We start from the raw sequence: 16,178 nt of genomic DNA, 5'->3' as shown, positions 1-16,178 counted from the left end.
GTGTGTGTGTGTGTGTGTGTGTGTGTGTGTGTGTGTGTGTGTGTGTTTATATGGATGCCTAGTTTGTTACATGGGTGCTGGGATCCAAATTCCAGACCTCATGATTGTAAAGTAAGTTCTCTTAACTGCTGAGCCATCTTTTCAACCCTCTTGCATCTTACTCTTTGAACTTTGGACTTCCAGCTTCTATACTGTAATTGATCTGTCAATATTTTTTTATCCTGTTATGAAATTTATTCCATCTTGAGTATACCTACTTTGTTAATTTTTTTAAAGGATAATGGGGATTTAAAGGACTTGTAGTCCCATGTTTCTAAGCACTCCCCAGAGATGCTTTTTTCTCTCAGCCCAGGCCAGCCAGAGCATCTTGTTGTTGCTATGTTGCTGGTTTTTCTCATTTTCCCCTTAGACCCACTTTCTGTTTAGGGTATAGTCCTTTTAGGGAATCATGATTTGGGGAATTGGAGAATGTTACTATGTTCTAACATTTCACCTTAGGCAATCAGGATTCTTATTCCATGTTCTTTGATGTATGAAAACCAAAATATTGCATACCAGTGTTCACTTTGTGAGGCATCTAGAGTTGACACTTCAGTGTTTCAGTATACTGAAACTAACTACATAATTGATATCACCCCCGGAGCACCTGGGATGTTTTGTGGTACATGTTTATCATTTCATATTTCATCTTTTTTTTTCATTTGAGATAAAATCTTATATAGAAAGGGCAGGTTGGTCTTGAGCTCCTAATCCTCGTGGCTGTACCTCTCAAGTGCTGAGATAACAAGCTAATGTTACCACACCCTCCTTGATTTAATAATGTTTTCATTAAGTCCATGCTGTGTTTTATTTTTGAGACATCATATAACTTTGTAGCCCACTGTGACCTTGAACTCCCAGTACTCTGCCTCAGCCTTCTGAGTACTGAGATTACAGGGTACCACCACACTCATGGAGGTCTCTGTACAGCCAGGCACTGTGCCAGCTTGTACTTAGTGTGGACTTACTAACTCCATTGGCGACCCCTTGACAGCAGACATACTGACTGGTGGGTGCTTGCCTCTCCACATCTCCCTTTTCACAGTCCTGAAACCTCAGTAACAAAAGAACAACAACAACATTTCTTCTAGTTGCTGGTTGGTTAATCGCCAGCGAAAGACACCTTGCACAGTAATAACAACACAGAAGGAAAGACAACTCGGTGCCTACAGAGGCTTTAGGAAGCTCTGTCACTCGGTGACTATGCTGGCAGCTTGGAAATGCTCTTGGGTCTTTTAAGCAGTGCCTTCAGAGATTTATGTCATGAAGAACTGTGGTGTTCCTGTCAGCCGAATTACTGGCTCCTGGAGGACTTCTCAATTCTGACACCTCAACTTTCAGATAGTTTCCTATTCAGCAGCCCCATCCCCATTCTTTCCAGCACATTCCTCTTTTCCCCCTTGTCCTTCAGTCTGAAGTCCAGTTAGGGCAGCTCTTCCCAGTCCCTCAAGTGAGAGCTGGTCACCATGCTGCTACCTTCTAAGTACATACTAAGTAAGTCTGATTATTTTGTTCACTGCTGCAAATGCTTGTAAGCCTTAGAATGACTACAGAAGGCCTCTTCGACCCTCCCACATACCATGGTCCCACAAGAAAGGAACCATATTATCCAGACCTGGCGGCTCACACTTGTAATCCAAACACTAGAGAGGGAGGCTGAGACAAATCTTCTACACAGTGAAAAGTTGTCAGAAGTGGGGAAAAGAGGGTGGGGGCATCTGCTGTTGGTTACTAACCTATTCTGTGCTGATGCATCTCACTGTTCTGTCTGCCCTGTATAGGTCAGAAGTGTGCTCATGTCACCTCAGGAGAGGTTCAAAGTAATGATTGTGTACAAATTCTTCAAGTAGTTGCCAATAAACACAACAGGGCAGAACTAGCCATTTCAAAGGAGGAAGCATCCTGAGGGCAGAGGTTCTGCTCTGTCCAACTGAGTATGGGAGAGGTAGGAACTCACTGCAGGCTGGTCTGTACACATGGGACCCTGAATAATACTGTGTAGAGGGCTTCGCAAATTTTGGAGTTTGTTGTGTTGGACACTGAGGAATGGAGTAAGGATTTGCAGTAGAGGTGGGAGCAGGAGGAAGAGATCCCCTAGGGAATGAGAATGTGTTCCATCAGGGAGTGCTCTAGGGGATGGTAAAATGGTTTTCCTGGTGTCTGCTGTCTGAGGTCCTCAGAGCTTTCTTTTCTCTTTTGGTGACACAGTTTCTGGTGGCCTCGGCTCAGGCACCTCTGGCTCTGGGGCCTGCCTGTTCTCCGTAGGTAATTAACTTCCCAACTCCTCGCCCCCTGTCAGGCCGCTGAACTCTTGAAGAGTTGGTCCGCTCCCGGGCGCTGTAGGGACCCCGCAGCGGGCGGGGCGGGCGGCCGGTCTGACGTGTCTCGGCGGGATTGGAGCCTCCGCCCTATATAGCAGCGGCGGCCCCGGCGCCGCGCCTCGGAGCGTCCCGGCTTCTCCCGCGCAGCGGTAGCGACAGACGGACAGACTCTCGGGTGGTCACACTCACGAGTGAGGATCGGGCGAGCTGGTGGGCGGGGGTGCCAGGGGCGGGGCGGCGAGGGGTCGCCGCTGAGCACGGCTGGGGTCGGTTCCCCAGCTCCCCGGCCGCACAGGCGCCTGGTCTCCAGCTACCGCGACGGGCGGGGGCCGCTACGTGTCACTCTGCGCATGGCCGCGCTGGAGCGCAGAAACTTTCCCAAGTCCGCCACGCGCCGCGGGTCTGCTTGCGGGCCTGGACTACTAGCTCACCGGGCAGGCCGCCGCGATGGGGGAGGGGAGCGACCTGGCCAGGTTGGTGACGTGGGCTGCCGAGCCGGCCCCTCCCCCGCACCCCTTCCCCCCAGCTCGGCCGCACGGGCCGTACGGGCTGTGAACCGGACCTAGCTAGGTCAGTGGCGCCCTAGTTCGCGTCAAGCTGAGATCTTCACCCGGGGCCCCTATGTCCCGCGCGGTGCCTCGTTGCACCTTCACCTGCGGCGTCTGGCTACGTGGTCACTGGAGGACTCCCGGCCCTAGTACTACTTGGATGCGCCCCAGGGTCCATGGGTGAAAAATACATTACGGAAAAATACCGAATTTGGTTGAAAGGCAGGGAGGCCGAACAGGATACTGTCCCTTTAAGCCTGTCCCCGCCCGCGGGCGCTCTTGGCCGGTGGGAGGGCCATGCTGAGGTGGCATCTGCGAAAGTTCCTCCCAGGCTGGGTCTCTGACTTCCAGAGCTGGGTAATGCACTGGGCCGGCCTTGGTGGTCACAGACATAGTTTGTGATCTCAGCATAGCTGGGTTTTGTTTTTAATTTTGGAGTTTGTACTCTTCAGTATTTGATGGGGAAAGAGTACCTTCGAAAGGCTTATGAGGACATAAAAGTGAAGTTTCAAATTTGCATCTCCGCTGAAGGCTTTCAAGGTGGAGGTTTTCAGGGCCCTCCATGCAGACTGGCCTACAGTATAAAGAACTTGAGTCCCTCTAGTTGAGGTTGATAGGAAATTCTTTCTGAAGCATAACTGAATTCTTGCATCGTGTTGCCCCTTACATAAGTAGTTGGCACAACTTAGCACAGGGGAATCAATTTAAATACTTCCTTGTTCAGAAGCAAGAATTCTTCACATACAGCGTTTTCTATTTTCTGCATTAACAACAGGTTTCCAGCTGCCACAGCTTCACCGCTCTCCCGCAGGAGTCCCTGTTGCTCCCTGACTCTGGGCTTCTACCTCTTTTAGTTCTAGTTCTGTGTTGAGAACTAGCCTTATTCTGCCATGTTCATTTATGCTCTAAGAAGCAAATTGTAATATCCAAGTTTGGATGCTGACAGACTGCAGCTTCCTGTGGGAAAGGTGGTGGAGGTGGCCTCAGTCCTGAGGGACTAGAGGGGCTGTACCCACTTGAGGAGACTTGCATGTGGAGGCCAGAAGAGTTGAGAATATAGATATCACTGTTGCTTGGCCTTCACAGGGAGAAGAGCTGGGCCCCAAATGCCATGTGCTCTTTTCTTGAGTGGTATTTGAAAATCAGATTAGTCATATTCAGTCTTACAGTCCTGACTTGTATGGTTCAATCCAGCAGAAGGCTGAGATACCAAATCTTGGGCTCCTATCCTATTCTCCTGAGTTTAGCCAGTGGAGATACAGGGTGGAGGGTGGATGGTCAGCTGTGAGGGGCTGCTGTGCAAAATGAGCATCCAGGTGCAGCCGGTTAGGCCTCTGAGTATTTTGTCAGTAGAGGGAAAACTAGCAGTTCGTGATTCTGCTGTGTTAAACCAGATACAGATGGGTCTTACTGAAAACATGAGAGCCTTCAATAAGATTGCTTACTGCAGAGTCTCCAGTAGAGGTTCGTCTATACGCACATATGGTTATCAAGTGTGTGTTTTAAAGTTGAGTCTTTAACAGGATTTTGAGTGGGTTTGTTTGTTTGGTTTTTAAAGCCTTACCAGAACTCTTACCTGAACTCTCTGTTCAGTGTGTCCTTAATTGTGATCCGTTTGCCTCAAGCTCTGACAAACTGAAATCTGGAAACTAGGCCCCAGTGACTCTTGTCAAACCTGTCTGGAGTTTTCTAGAGGTCCACTTTGCTGTACCTGGCTGCCAGAGGGTGTTTGTACTCGTCAGGAGTCCTGAAAGCTGCACTCTGGTTTTTTCCTTGTCAGTGACAGTAGGCTTTAGACATGGAGGTGCTTTCAGTAACCAGTTGATTCACTGTGAATATTCCTGGAAGGGGATCCTGAAGTGTGGGAGCATATTTAAAAGAGATATCCTGTGTGGGACCCTGTGTTGCATCTGTACAAGGCAATATATTGTGTAGGCTTGGGCAACTAGTACTCTGGAGACTTACCTTATGCTGGGAAAAGCCAGGACACTGGTCAGTGGCAGCAGAGAGACAAAGACATAATAATTGAGGTCACATGGATGAACATGGCTTGGTAAAGTGGGGTGGGTGTCTGGATTTAAGAAGTGAGCAGAGCCTGGTGTGGTGGTACAAACCTTTAATCCCAAAACTCAGGAGGGAGAAGCAGGTAAATCTCTTGAGTTCAAAGCTGGTATGGTGTACATAGACCTTAAACAAACAAACAAACAAACAAAATGTTTGTAGAGTAGATTTTGGCCTTGGGTAGCCTTTGAGTCTTGCAATTTTATGACCTGATTTTTAAATCTCTGTCAATTAGAAGAGACTGAGGACTTTTACAGGACAACAGCAAGAACAAAGGAACTGCAGAGTTACCAAGGAGTCTTGGTAACTCACTTTGAAACTCTGGCTGACCCTGGAACTCAGAGATCCACCTGCCTCTGCCTCCCAAGTGCTGGGATTAAAGGCGTGTGCCACCACACCTGCCTCCAAGGTCATTCTAAAAACTGGAGTATGAGGTCTTCATTCTGCTGAATATACCACAGTTAGCTGCATAGCAGAGTCAGCCTGGCAGAAGTCACAAGGATCCAGTGTACAGATATCACTCTGAGACCCTTGAAGAGTTGCCCTTTGAGAGTTTGAGATGATTTAAGTTTTACTGTAATGTCTTGTTCAAAGTTAATGCCTAAGATCAGAGCTGGGGTGGGGGGGCGTTCCCAAGAAATTTGTCTGTTGGTAAACTAGAAGTCAAATGTAAAGACTATTTAGCCCTTCTTGAGAGATGAAAAGATCCAAGTTCTGAAGCCTGGATAAGTAACCTTTGTGGGTTTTGTTTTGCTTTGTTTTCTCTCCTCCCGTCTACCATATACTAGTAAAAGCTGGCAGGCTGACAGAGGCAACCTCAGGACGGACTTTCTGGCTACTGACCATTTTGCTGGTAAGTTTGAGCTCCCTTTCTGAAGACGTCTGTGCCTGTTACACAAAGATATGTGAGTTAGTTCCAACCTGTGTCTCCTTTCCTTGCGTTTTGTCTTCTGTGTTCTGTGCTATGAGAAGTGTCTCCCAGCTTTACCTGCCCTTTAGCTGTGCCCTCTGCCTTATATCTGTGTTAATCCTTTTCTTACATGTGAATTATGCTTTTTCAGGATTTGAGTATTAATAGTCTTTAAAAATACTGAGCTTAATTTTTTTTTTAATTGGGATGAGGTCTTATTTTATTGTAAAGAAGTAAGATCTTGGTTTTTTGCTTTTTTTGTTTGTTTGTTTGCTTGCTTGTGTGTGTGTGTTTTGGATACCAAGTTTCTCAGACTAGCCCTAACTGTCCTGAAAATCACTCTGTAGACCAGGCTGGCCTTTGAGATCCACTTGTGCCTGCCTCTCTTGAATGCTGGAATCAAAGGTGTGCACCACCACACCCAGCTGCATAATTTATAAAAGTACTTGCATTTTGCCAAGATGTGCATGTAAGAAGATACTTGGTGCATAATGGTGTAAAGAAAATGAGTTAGTTCTTCATCATTCTGGTCTCCTAGAACTACGGAAGGCAGAGAAGCTAACTAACACCTGTGTCTGAGTATACTGAATTGCACCAAACTTTAAAGGGAGCTGGAACCTTCATAGCCAATCTCCAATAGCTCCCCTAGAGTAAGGAATTCTGCACCTAAGCCAGTTTTCTCTCTTGTGAGTGAATCCCCTCCCACACCTGGGCAAGAGTGGCAGAAGACTGCACGTTCAGGCATTTAGCACAAGATTGGATCTCTTACACTGTCACCATGAAACTGAGAGGTCCAGCCTCCATTCCTGAGGTGTTTGAAAATGTTAGAAATGGTTCTTTTGGATAAGTACCTTATACATCCAAGTTGTAGTAATTGTCATTTTTACACTTTTTATAGAGACAGGCATGTCTTGAACAATTAACAAAATAAGATGAAGTTAGCTATTAAGAAAATGATTCTGGAGTTGATCTGTGCCAGAGCTGGGTCAGACAGGTGGCAGGTTCCTGTAGTCCCAGAGTACTGGTGGTTTGCCGGGAGGGTAACAAGCCGTTAATGAGGCCATCTCTGTGGCTCCTACAGTGGTAAGTGGTGCTCACCTAGCACTAGGTATCTTAGCCAAGTCTTGTCTACTGTGTGACAGGCAGTTTCTGAGAACACAGGTAATCAAGTGGGCTTATTAAAGGTCCCATGTTCACCCTTCAGTTGAAAGCTTGAAGAACAATTTGCATTGACCTTGTGAGGAAATAAATACTATAGCTTTCAGGAAGGAGATTAAACCAGTGACTAAAGCATTAAAATAACCGTCCATAGATCATTACAATTAGCTGTCCTTGGGCTTTCTGTACCCTGTTTACCCTTCTCTTGATACAGTGTCTTACTAGGATCGTGTGTGGACGTGGGATCAACCATGAGCTCCGTTGCAGTTTTGACCCAAGAGAGTTTTGCTGAACATCGAAGTGGGCTGGTTCCACAACAAATCAAAGGTGACAGCCCCTTTACAATCCTTGTTAGCTTCTGAGACCGGGCTTTTGTGCTCGTTTGTACTAGTTGGTTATAAGTGAGATTGGACAGGTTTGAGGAGAATGACTGCAGAAACTGAGCTGCAAACGTGGGCAGTTTCCTAGAAATCCAATGAACAACTGTCTATTAGTGGGATCCTTTTCAAAATTGCTGTTCCAACTGGTACTATAATATTGGCTGTGAAGCATCCCAGAACTTTACTAAGCTTCTTTGAGGATGAAGGTGAGGTCTGACTTCTGTGCTCTGAAAGGCCAGGATCAAGACCAGCACTCTCTAGTAGAATAGAGTGCTAGCCACCTAAGCAATTTGAAAGTTTTACAAACCTAGGTTAAAGAAAAAGGAACAGGTAAATTTTGTTTTTTATTTTTGTTTGTTTGTTTGTTTCCCAGATATTTTCAGACAAGAGTTTTTGCTGCTTAGACCAGAGTGATCTCAAACTCATGGTCCTTCTGCCTCTGGGATTATAGGCATGTGTCACACTATACATTTAATATATTTAACCCAGTGTATATTAAAAAAAAAAAAAACTGGCATTGCAACAGCTCAATATAAAAAAAATTTAAAGCCAGCTATTTTCTATTATTTTTCCTTAATTTTTAGTAAATATATTTCTAAATACAGAGCTTTTTTTTATTTGAAAACTAATTTTTTTATACAGTCTTTGATCTGCACTGACAAGGCAGCTTCTGCAAAGCCTAATGGCCTAAATTTGATCCAGCACTTCCACAGTTGAAGAAAAGAGCTGACTCCTGCAAGTTGTCCTCTAACCACCATGTATAATGTGACATGGCTACAAACACAAATAAACTTTAGAAGATAGTATTTTTAATCCTTGAACTAGAATTGAGTTTCTAAAATTTTCCAGTGAAAGAGTAAATTGTCTTAAGTTGTTATATTTTTTTCCTATAATCAAATATCAGTTCTTAAATTTAAAATGAATTAAATTTTTAAAATTCTTCTCTTTTTTGTTGTTTTTGTTGTTGTTGTTGTTGTTGTTGTTGTTGTTGTTGACAGGGTTTCTCTGTATAGCCCTGGCTGTCCTGGAGCTCACTCTATAGACCAGGCTGGCCTCGAACTCAGAAATCCACCTGCCTCTGCCTCCCAAGTGCTGGGATTAAAGGCGTGTGCCATCACCGCCTGGCTAAAATTCACTTCTTAACTACACTTGACCCACTCAGTCCCAGTGACCACTGTGTTGGTCATTCCTAAGATACTGCTGGTGGTCTGGTCTCAGTCTCTAGTAACTACCGGTAGTGTCGCCTATCTTACGAGGGCAACCTCTGCTCACACCAGCACCATCAGGCTAGGAAGCAGTGAGCCTGGAATAGAGGCCTATCTAATTCCAAAGGTCATCCTGTCCTTTCCATATTTGCATGCTCCGTTGTGTTGTGGGCCCAGCTACTGGTAGATACTGCTCATCCCTAGGGACCAAAACAGTTATACCTTTGCTTTTGTAGAGATCATGGTTCACTGGACAAAAGTATGAACATGATTAATAATCAGAGTCTCTGAATTCTCCAAGTCTTGCTATACCCTGTCTTGGCTTGAGCGTCTTCATCATAGACAGGCCCATGTGAGTTAATTTCACCATTATACATTACAAAGGAAAACATGGGACCTACCTCAAAAGTAGTTCTTTTTTTTTGGTTTTTTTTTTGTTTTGTTTTTGTTTTTTGTTTTGTTTTTGGTTTTTGGTTTTTTTTGTTTTTTTTTGTTTTTTTTGTTTTTTGATTTTTCGAGACAGGGTTTCTCTGTATAGCCTGGGCTATCCTGGAACTCACTCTGTAGACCAGGCTGGCCTCGAACTCAGAAATCCACCTATCTCTGCCTCCCAAGTGCTGGGATTAAAGGCGTGTGCCACCACTGCTCGGCATCAAAGGTAGTTCTTAAAAGCAATGTTCAGACTTCTACTCTATGCCAAACATTTATAGTCGTGATTTGCATTTGTACTATTAGAAAATGTGGCTATCCCAAAAGCTGTCGCCTGTATGTTGGATAAGTTCTACTAACTGGACTGCCTTATCTGACCTTGCAGAGACATTAAGGGGGGGGGGGGGATGCCCAGGGGGATCCAGAGGAGAAGTGAACAGAGGAAAGATTTGGGGAGTGACTGGGAGGAGGGCAGTGAGCGGGATATAAAGTGAATAAGTAAAAAATTAAAGTTAAAAAGAAAGAAATGAATGTGAGGACTGAGGCTGGAGAGATGTCTCAGAGGTTAAGAGCACTGATTGCTCTTCCAGCGGCCCTGAGTTCAACTCCCAGCAACCACATGGTGGCTCACAGCCATCTGTAATGGGATCTGATGCCCTCTTTTGGTTTGTCTAAAGATGGCAACAGTGTACTCACATAAAATAAATTTTTAAAAAAAAGAAAAGAAAGTATGAGGACCTAAAAATGTGTCATAAGCTTGCCTTCAAGAGTTTTGTACATCTCAGTGCTAAAATGGGGCTAATACTTTCATAATGGGTCCATGTAGAGGGAGAAAAGTTTCCATCCATTTTGGGATTGGGAGACTCGAGCCCCATCCATGTCAAACACTCAGGGTGCTGGGCCTGGTGACTGTGTGAGATCTTTTCCTAGAGCTGTGAGCTCACTCAAACCATTGTTCCAGTGGAGGGTTCCTACTAAAACCCTTCATTTTTATTCATATACTGTTGAATTGTATTTTCCTCCTAATCTCTGTTCTTTGGTCTAGTTGCCACCTTAAATTCAGAAGAGGAAAACGACCCTCCAACCTACAAGGATGCCTTCCCTCCACTTCCTGAGAAAGCAGCTTGCTTGGAGAGTGCCCAAGAACCTGCTGGAGCCTGGAGTAACAAGATCCGGCCCATCAAGGCCTCTGTCATCACTCAGGTAGAAGCACCATTTCTTTTTGCATTAACTGTTCCTTGTCGGAAGTAGTTAGATCTGATAGGTTTTTGAATATGCAGTGTTGATGAGCACTTTGGGTTTGGGGCCGGGGAGTTCTGTAGAGCACGCCTTTTGCCATAATCATCCCATCCTAGCACTGAGCTGGCACAGTTTGAGATAGGCCATATTGGTCAGATTCATGGAGCCGTGTACTTTTCTTTTTTCTTTTTCTTTTCGAGACAGGGTTTCTCTGTAAGCCCTGGCTGTCCTGGAACTCACTTTGTAGACCAGGCTGGCCTCGAACTCAGAAATCCACCTGCCTCTGCCTCCGTACTTTTCTATTCGGTGTAGTCCCTAGTTGCCAAGTCTGCCCTTCCTACTCATGTAATGGTCAAAAGCTAGTCTTTGCTGGGTGAGTCAGAAGCCAGCTACAGCTAAAGTAAAAGAGTTAAGTTTATCTGTGAGCAGCTAACTAATTTCCTGGTTTTCTTTACTTCATGGCTCATCTCTGCTAGCTACAGTTGAAATACTTTAATGAGTATTAGGACTGGTGCCTGGCAGTGATAAAAAATTATCATACCATGTAACCATAATTCCTTGTCTTTGTGTCCATAAGCAACTGCATCTTGATCTTTTCTTTATGGTCTGGCTGCTATCTTAAGTCTTGTTAAATGTTTGATACCCTTCCACCCCTGCTCTTCCTCAGCTCTGCATCAAGTTCCTGACTCTAAGCAAAACTTATTATGTTTAAAGCTCTTGATGCTACCTCCCAGTCTGCTCTCTGCTGCCTGCTGTTCTGCTGTTTCCTATGATTGGTGCTACTTTCTCTTCAGAAAGGTCTTTCCATTGTACCCTTAGTGTTTTTCACCCTGTCACTTGAGTCCTGCCTTGAATGATTTCTCCTATCCATCTGCCTTGTCCTAGGTCACTGCTTACTGAGTGAATTATTAGTAATTACATATTGTATATAGGCATTCTTCTCTTCCTTGATAGGTTAACATTGCTGCTGGGGGTCTTTTTTTGAACAGGTGTTTCATGTACCCCTGGAGGAAAGAAAATATAAGGACATGAACCAGTTTGGAGAAGGTGAACAAGCAAAAATCTGCCTTGAGATCATGCAGAGGACTGGTGCTCACCTGGAACTCTCTCTGGCTAAAGACCAAGGTCTCTCCATCATGGTCTCAGGGAAGCTGGATGCCGTCATGAAAGCCCGAAAAGACATTGTTGCTAGACTACAGACACAGGTGGGTATCCCTAGGCCTGGCATCCCTGTTATTTAGCTCATTCTGGTGTAGGCCAGAGCTTTTCTGCACTCTTTCTACCTTAGTAGTTTGAAGCTAGAACAGCAACATTTAGAACCTCTTGTGATTTTAGTGAAAAACCACTAAATTAATGATAGAACTTGGGGGGGGGGGGTTGCCTACATGTCAGATCAGGCATTGAGTTAAATGCATTGAAAATGAAGGCTTTTCCCAGAGTTTGAGACACTTAAAAGCCAGTGAGTTTACTTCACAAACTTGAAGTAAAAGATCAGATAATTTTTTCTATTCCCAGCAATCTATCTAATGATCATTAGAATACAAAACAAATCTGTAATGCATTTGCCCTGAAAGTGAAGAAAAAAACAGAGACTCTTACTAAAGTATCACGTGACAGCTACCGTTATGTGTGGATTTGTTTAGAGGTAGGGGGAGGGGTTACTCCCACTTGCTGCTGAGCCTTTAGACAAATGGGAGAGGGAGGAGGTATATGATCTTGCTGAGCCTGGAACAGCTTCATGGAATTACACAATTAAATGTCACAAAGGTGAATTGTGATTGTGTAGCATTGTAACTAGTATTATACTAGGCTCTAAAATACCTGTTTACCAGTTACGTGGTTGAGAAGTTTTGAAATCAAATTCCAAAAAATACCATTATTCCTGTAGATAGTATGCCATCTAATTATTAAATCATTATATTACTTTATAAAAGAGATGCTAAGGTGTTCATGTTTGGCCTTTCTTTGTCTAGTCCCTTTCTCAAATGTCTTTCAAGTTCATTTGATTGTGGTCTCTCGTGTGTCCATAGTAGTGTCTGCCCTGCATGCACACATGTGTGCCCTTCGTGCAGTTGGTTTGTAAACGGTAGTCAGCATTTGATTGCTCTGCTTTCCTTCATTATGTCTTATGGGCTTGGATTGAGCGCCAAGAGCTTGGTTACTTTAGTTCTTGTTTTGGGGGGTCGTTTTGTTTTGTTTTGTTTTTGAGACAGAGTCTCAACAATGTAAACCTGGCTGTCCTGAAGTTCAGTCTATAGACCATCATGCCTCAAAGACTTCTGACCCTAGTGCTGGAATTAAAGGCGCATGCCACCATGCCCAGCCTTGATCTTGATTACTTTCATGTTCAGCTTGTTTGGTAAGGATTCGTGTCATCACAGATAATTTTTTTAAATGAACCAATTCAGCAATTGGTTAATAGACAGGAGTATATTCTGCTTTATTTATCTTTTGTTCATGGTTCACTGGTGATCTAGCAAAATTCATTTAAAGTTGAAAATGGTGGTTTCATCTATTAAACAATACCTATTTTTTAAGTTGACTGACACTCTTAGGAAGAGCTTTCCTACCTTTATCAGCAGTTAATCTCAAAATGTATGATGGTGTTGGCAAGATAGTTTCCCAGGGGAAGGTGCCTACTGGCGCTTCAGTCACTGAAACATACAGGATAGAAGGAGAGAACCATGTCCCTGAGTTGTACTCTAACCGTGCGCGTGCACACACACACAAAATCCGTTGTTCTGGAGATGCTGTCAGTTGTGGTAGATAAAGTACCTGTTTTGTTGTTTGTTGGTTTGGATTTTTGTTGTTTCTTTTGCCTTATGGGGACAAGTTTATGGAGCCCTAGCTATGCTTGAACTCACATAGATCTATCTGACTGCCTCTGCCTCCAGAATGCTGGGATTACAGGTCAGTGCACCACCACCCCTAGAAAAGTGCTTTATACTTGTAGGGAACCCTAGCTTTGATCCATAGATAGACAGACAGATCATTTTCTCCTTTACTGTTTTCTGGCACTCTTCAGCAGGTAATTGTCAAACTTTAGTGTATCTTTGGATTATATTATATAAGAATGTTTGAGAGGTTGAGTTGAGTTTATTCGTTTATTTTGATTAAAATTTCCAAGACTTTCTACAATGGATATTAATGTACTTCTGCCATTTGGTACTATATATTTATATAAATTTTCATTCTCAGCATTGATTTTTTTGTTTGTTTTGGTTGGTTTTTGTTGTTGTTTTTGTTTTGTCTTGTTTTGTTTTTTTCTTCAAGACAGGGTTATTCTGTGTAGCCCTGGCTGTCCTTGAACTCACTCTGTGGACCAGGCTGGCCTCAAACTCAGAAATCTGCCTGCCTCTGCCTCCTAAGTGCTGGGATTAAAGGTGTGCGCCACCACTGCCCGGCCTAGAATTGATTATTATACAATCAAAATGGTAACCCTGAAAAACATTGAAGATGCTGTGTGCCCCACAGTATCAAATATTCAACCAAGATTAAGTCTTTGTGTAAAAAATAAATGTGCACATCCATCTCCTTATTGTGCAAATTTGATTTTGTCATTACTGATAAACTTACTTGTATGCCAAAGAATAAATTTATTACCAGTAGATATTCTACTTGTATACCTGGAGCACAAATTTCTCAAGTACACAGGAGTTGGTAACATTTTAAGACTCCCTATCCAGACTCTATTGGTTCTCTGACCACATCTTAGTTGTTGATCATAGGCCCAGGCTGTCATAGAACTCACAGTGCAGCCCAGGCTGGCCTCTAATTCATGAACCTGCCTCAGCTGCCATGCCACACGTGCCTTATCTATCACACTGAGGAGTGTCACTCATCTAATGTCACTGTGAGCTTGGAGGCATTGACGGGGCTGCCTCCCTCATCTTTGACTAAGAGCCCCTCAGGTATCCTACTGGCAGGCAGCTTTCTGTGCCACCCAGTAATCTAAATTTCTTAATTTCTATTGCAGAAACGTATCTCAGGTTGATCTTAGCTATAGGCCTCCAAATAGCTTAGAGTGTTAGAGTGTCTTCTTTCGGTCTTTGGGAGTGTGAAATGCAATGGAGAAGTGCCAGGCTCATTGCAGTTGCTAGATAGAGTGGCCAGGGTCCTTGGTCTCCTCAGAGGCCAGAGCTGCCAAAACAAAGATTTGGAGAAGGGACTGTCATACATTCAAACTACTTCTGCTTAACATGGAAAAAAAAGCAGTATTTTAAAATCAAAATCTTTTTTTTTTTCCCCTGTGTTTTCCTACCATTTGTTTCAGTTTATTTTGGATTTTTCAAAATTATGTCAACATTATAGGACTATAATGTCAAAGCTGAATAGAAGTCCTCCTCCCCCGCATACAGTGTGCACCTGTCCCTCCATTTCCTTGTGAGCCATCCCTGTTTACCTGCGTGTGTTATTCATTGGTGACTTTTGCAGATAGAAGCAGAATACAACTTGCCATAAACCCCAATCTCTACCTTGATGTTGTTTTCATACTTTTTTTTTTTAAGGTTTAATTATGTATGTATTTGTTTACTATATGTAAGTACACTGTAGCTGTCTTCAGACACACCAGAAGAGGGCATTCGATCCCATTACAGATGGTTGTGAGCCACCATGTGGTTGCTAGGATTTGAACTTGGGACCTTTGGAAGAGCAGTAAGTGCTCTTAACCCCAGCCCCCTTCATACTGTTTTCTATAGTGTCTTATGTGTCATCAAACGTTGGTTTTCCTCAGTGTATAGACAGCAGTGTGTCAGACTCTGAGTGTATGCTGTGTTTCAAGCTCATAGGTGACTTCTAGACTCTTGCTGTTGTTATGTGACCAAAAAAAAAAAAAAAAAAGTCTTATTCATGGGCTATTGCTTTTTACTGGTCTGTATTTTTGGGTAATCCTAGAAGTGAAAGTTCTAGGCCAAAAGATCTTAAATATTTACTTTGACGACCAACAAGTATGTTTCCTCCCTCCCTCTAGTGTCTTGTCCTTCCATCGCAGAATACAAGGACCAGGCTCATCTGATATTTAGTGTCTTGCCACTTTAAGACATACATACATAGCTGAGTAAACTTTTCCTGGTTTGTATGGCAAAAGCATGTATATGTGTATTTGAGTGTGTGCTTGTGTGTGGAAGCTAGAGATGGACATCCCATTGTCTTCCTTGGTACCTGGAGCTCCAGCTTGGCAGACTTGTCAGTGAGCTCCAGATATCTGCTTGGCTTCTTCTCTCTCTTCCTCTCCATGGTTAGAATTACGGGCATGGGCCACTGCACCCAGATTTTTATGTGAGTGCTGGAGACCTGAACTCAGTTCCTCTAACTTATGTGGCAGGTGATTTACCAAACAAGCCATCTCCCCAGCTTCTCAGATATTCTTCTCATTTGCAGGGTTTGGGTTTTTTTTTTTTTTTGGGGGGGGGGGGTTGCTTGCTTGTTTTTGTGAAAGCTCTGCTCCATTCTTTAGGGTTTTCAAGACAAGTTTCTTTGTGTGTAGCTTGGTTGTCCTGGAACTTACTCTATAGACCAGGCTGGCCTCCATCTCATAGACATCTGCCTGCTTCTGCCTCTCCGAGTGCTGGGATTAAAGGTGTGCGCCATCACCACCTGGTGTTCTGTGCATTTTTTATGTCTGACTATATAACTTTGCACAGTTTTGGGGAATCTACATTAGAAGGACTTCCAATCCCTTCATTGAGTGTAAAAAATAAGCTTTTTCCCAGTTTCTTTTTCATTTTATAATCTCCTTATATTTTGTTCTATCAAGGTTTGGCCTGTTTATAGTTACAGTTATTGTTTTTATTATGTTGAGTCATTGTTAGGAAATCATTTTCCACATCAAATCATCAAAAAGTTTCTCCCTATTTTCTTCATGTATAAGGTGTTCTCTCTCAGTT

At 43.6% G+C, this 16,178-nt stretch overlaps 1 protein-coding gene across 6 annotated transcripts in view; it reads left to right on the top strand.

Moving 5' to 3' along the window:
- The window catches only part of Hdlbp (high density lipoprotein binding protein), a 71,564-nt gene that overhangs the window by 31,191 nt on the left and 24,195 nt on the right, over positions 1-16,178 (top strand). For 3 of the 6 annotated variants that reach the window (XM_021198999.1, XM_029538908.1, XM_029538907.1), the window contains exons 2-5: positions 5,758-5,822; positions 7,252-7,364; positions 10,097-10,254; positions 11,280-11,495. In XM_021198999.1, the coding sequence (XP_021054658.1) occupies positions 7,289-7,364; positions 10,097-10,254; positions 11,280-11,495 (450 nt within the window). In that variant the 5' untranslated portion in view covers positions 5,758-5,822; positions 7,252-7,288. Of the gene's footprint in view, positions 1-2,444; positions 2,552-5,757; positions 5,823-7,251; positions 7,365-10,096; positions 10,255-11,279; positions 11,496-16,178 lie in introns of those variants that run through there. The other 3 variants (XM_021198998.1, XM_029538909.1, XM_029538910.1) reach the window with 3 other exon arrangements.

The sequence above is a fragment of the Mus pahari genome, chromosome 5 (genome assembly GCF_900095145.1).
Source record: "Mus pahari chromosome 5, PAHARI_EIJ_v1.1, whole genome shotgun sequence".
Taxonomy (NCBI): Eukaryota; Metazoa; Chordata; class Mammalia; order Rodentia; family Muridae; genus Mus; species Mus pahari.
Note: the sequence above shows the minus strand (reverse complement) of the source record. Positions and strands in the feature narration are given on the sequence as shown.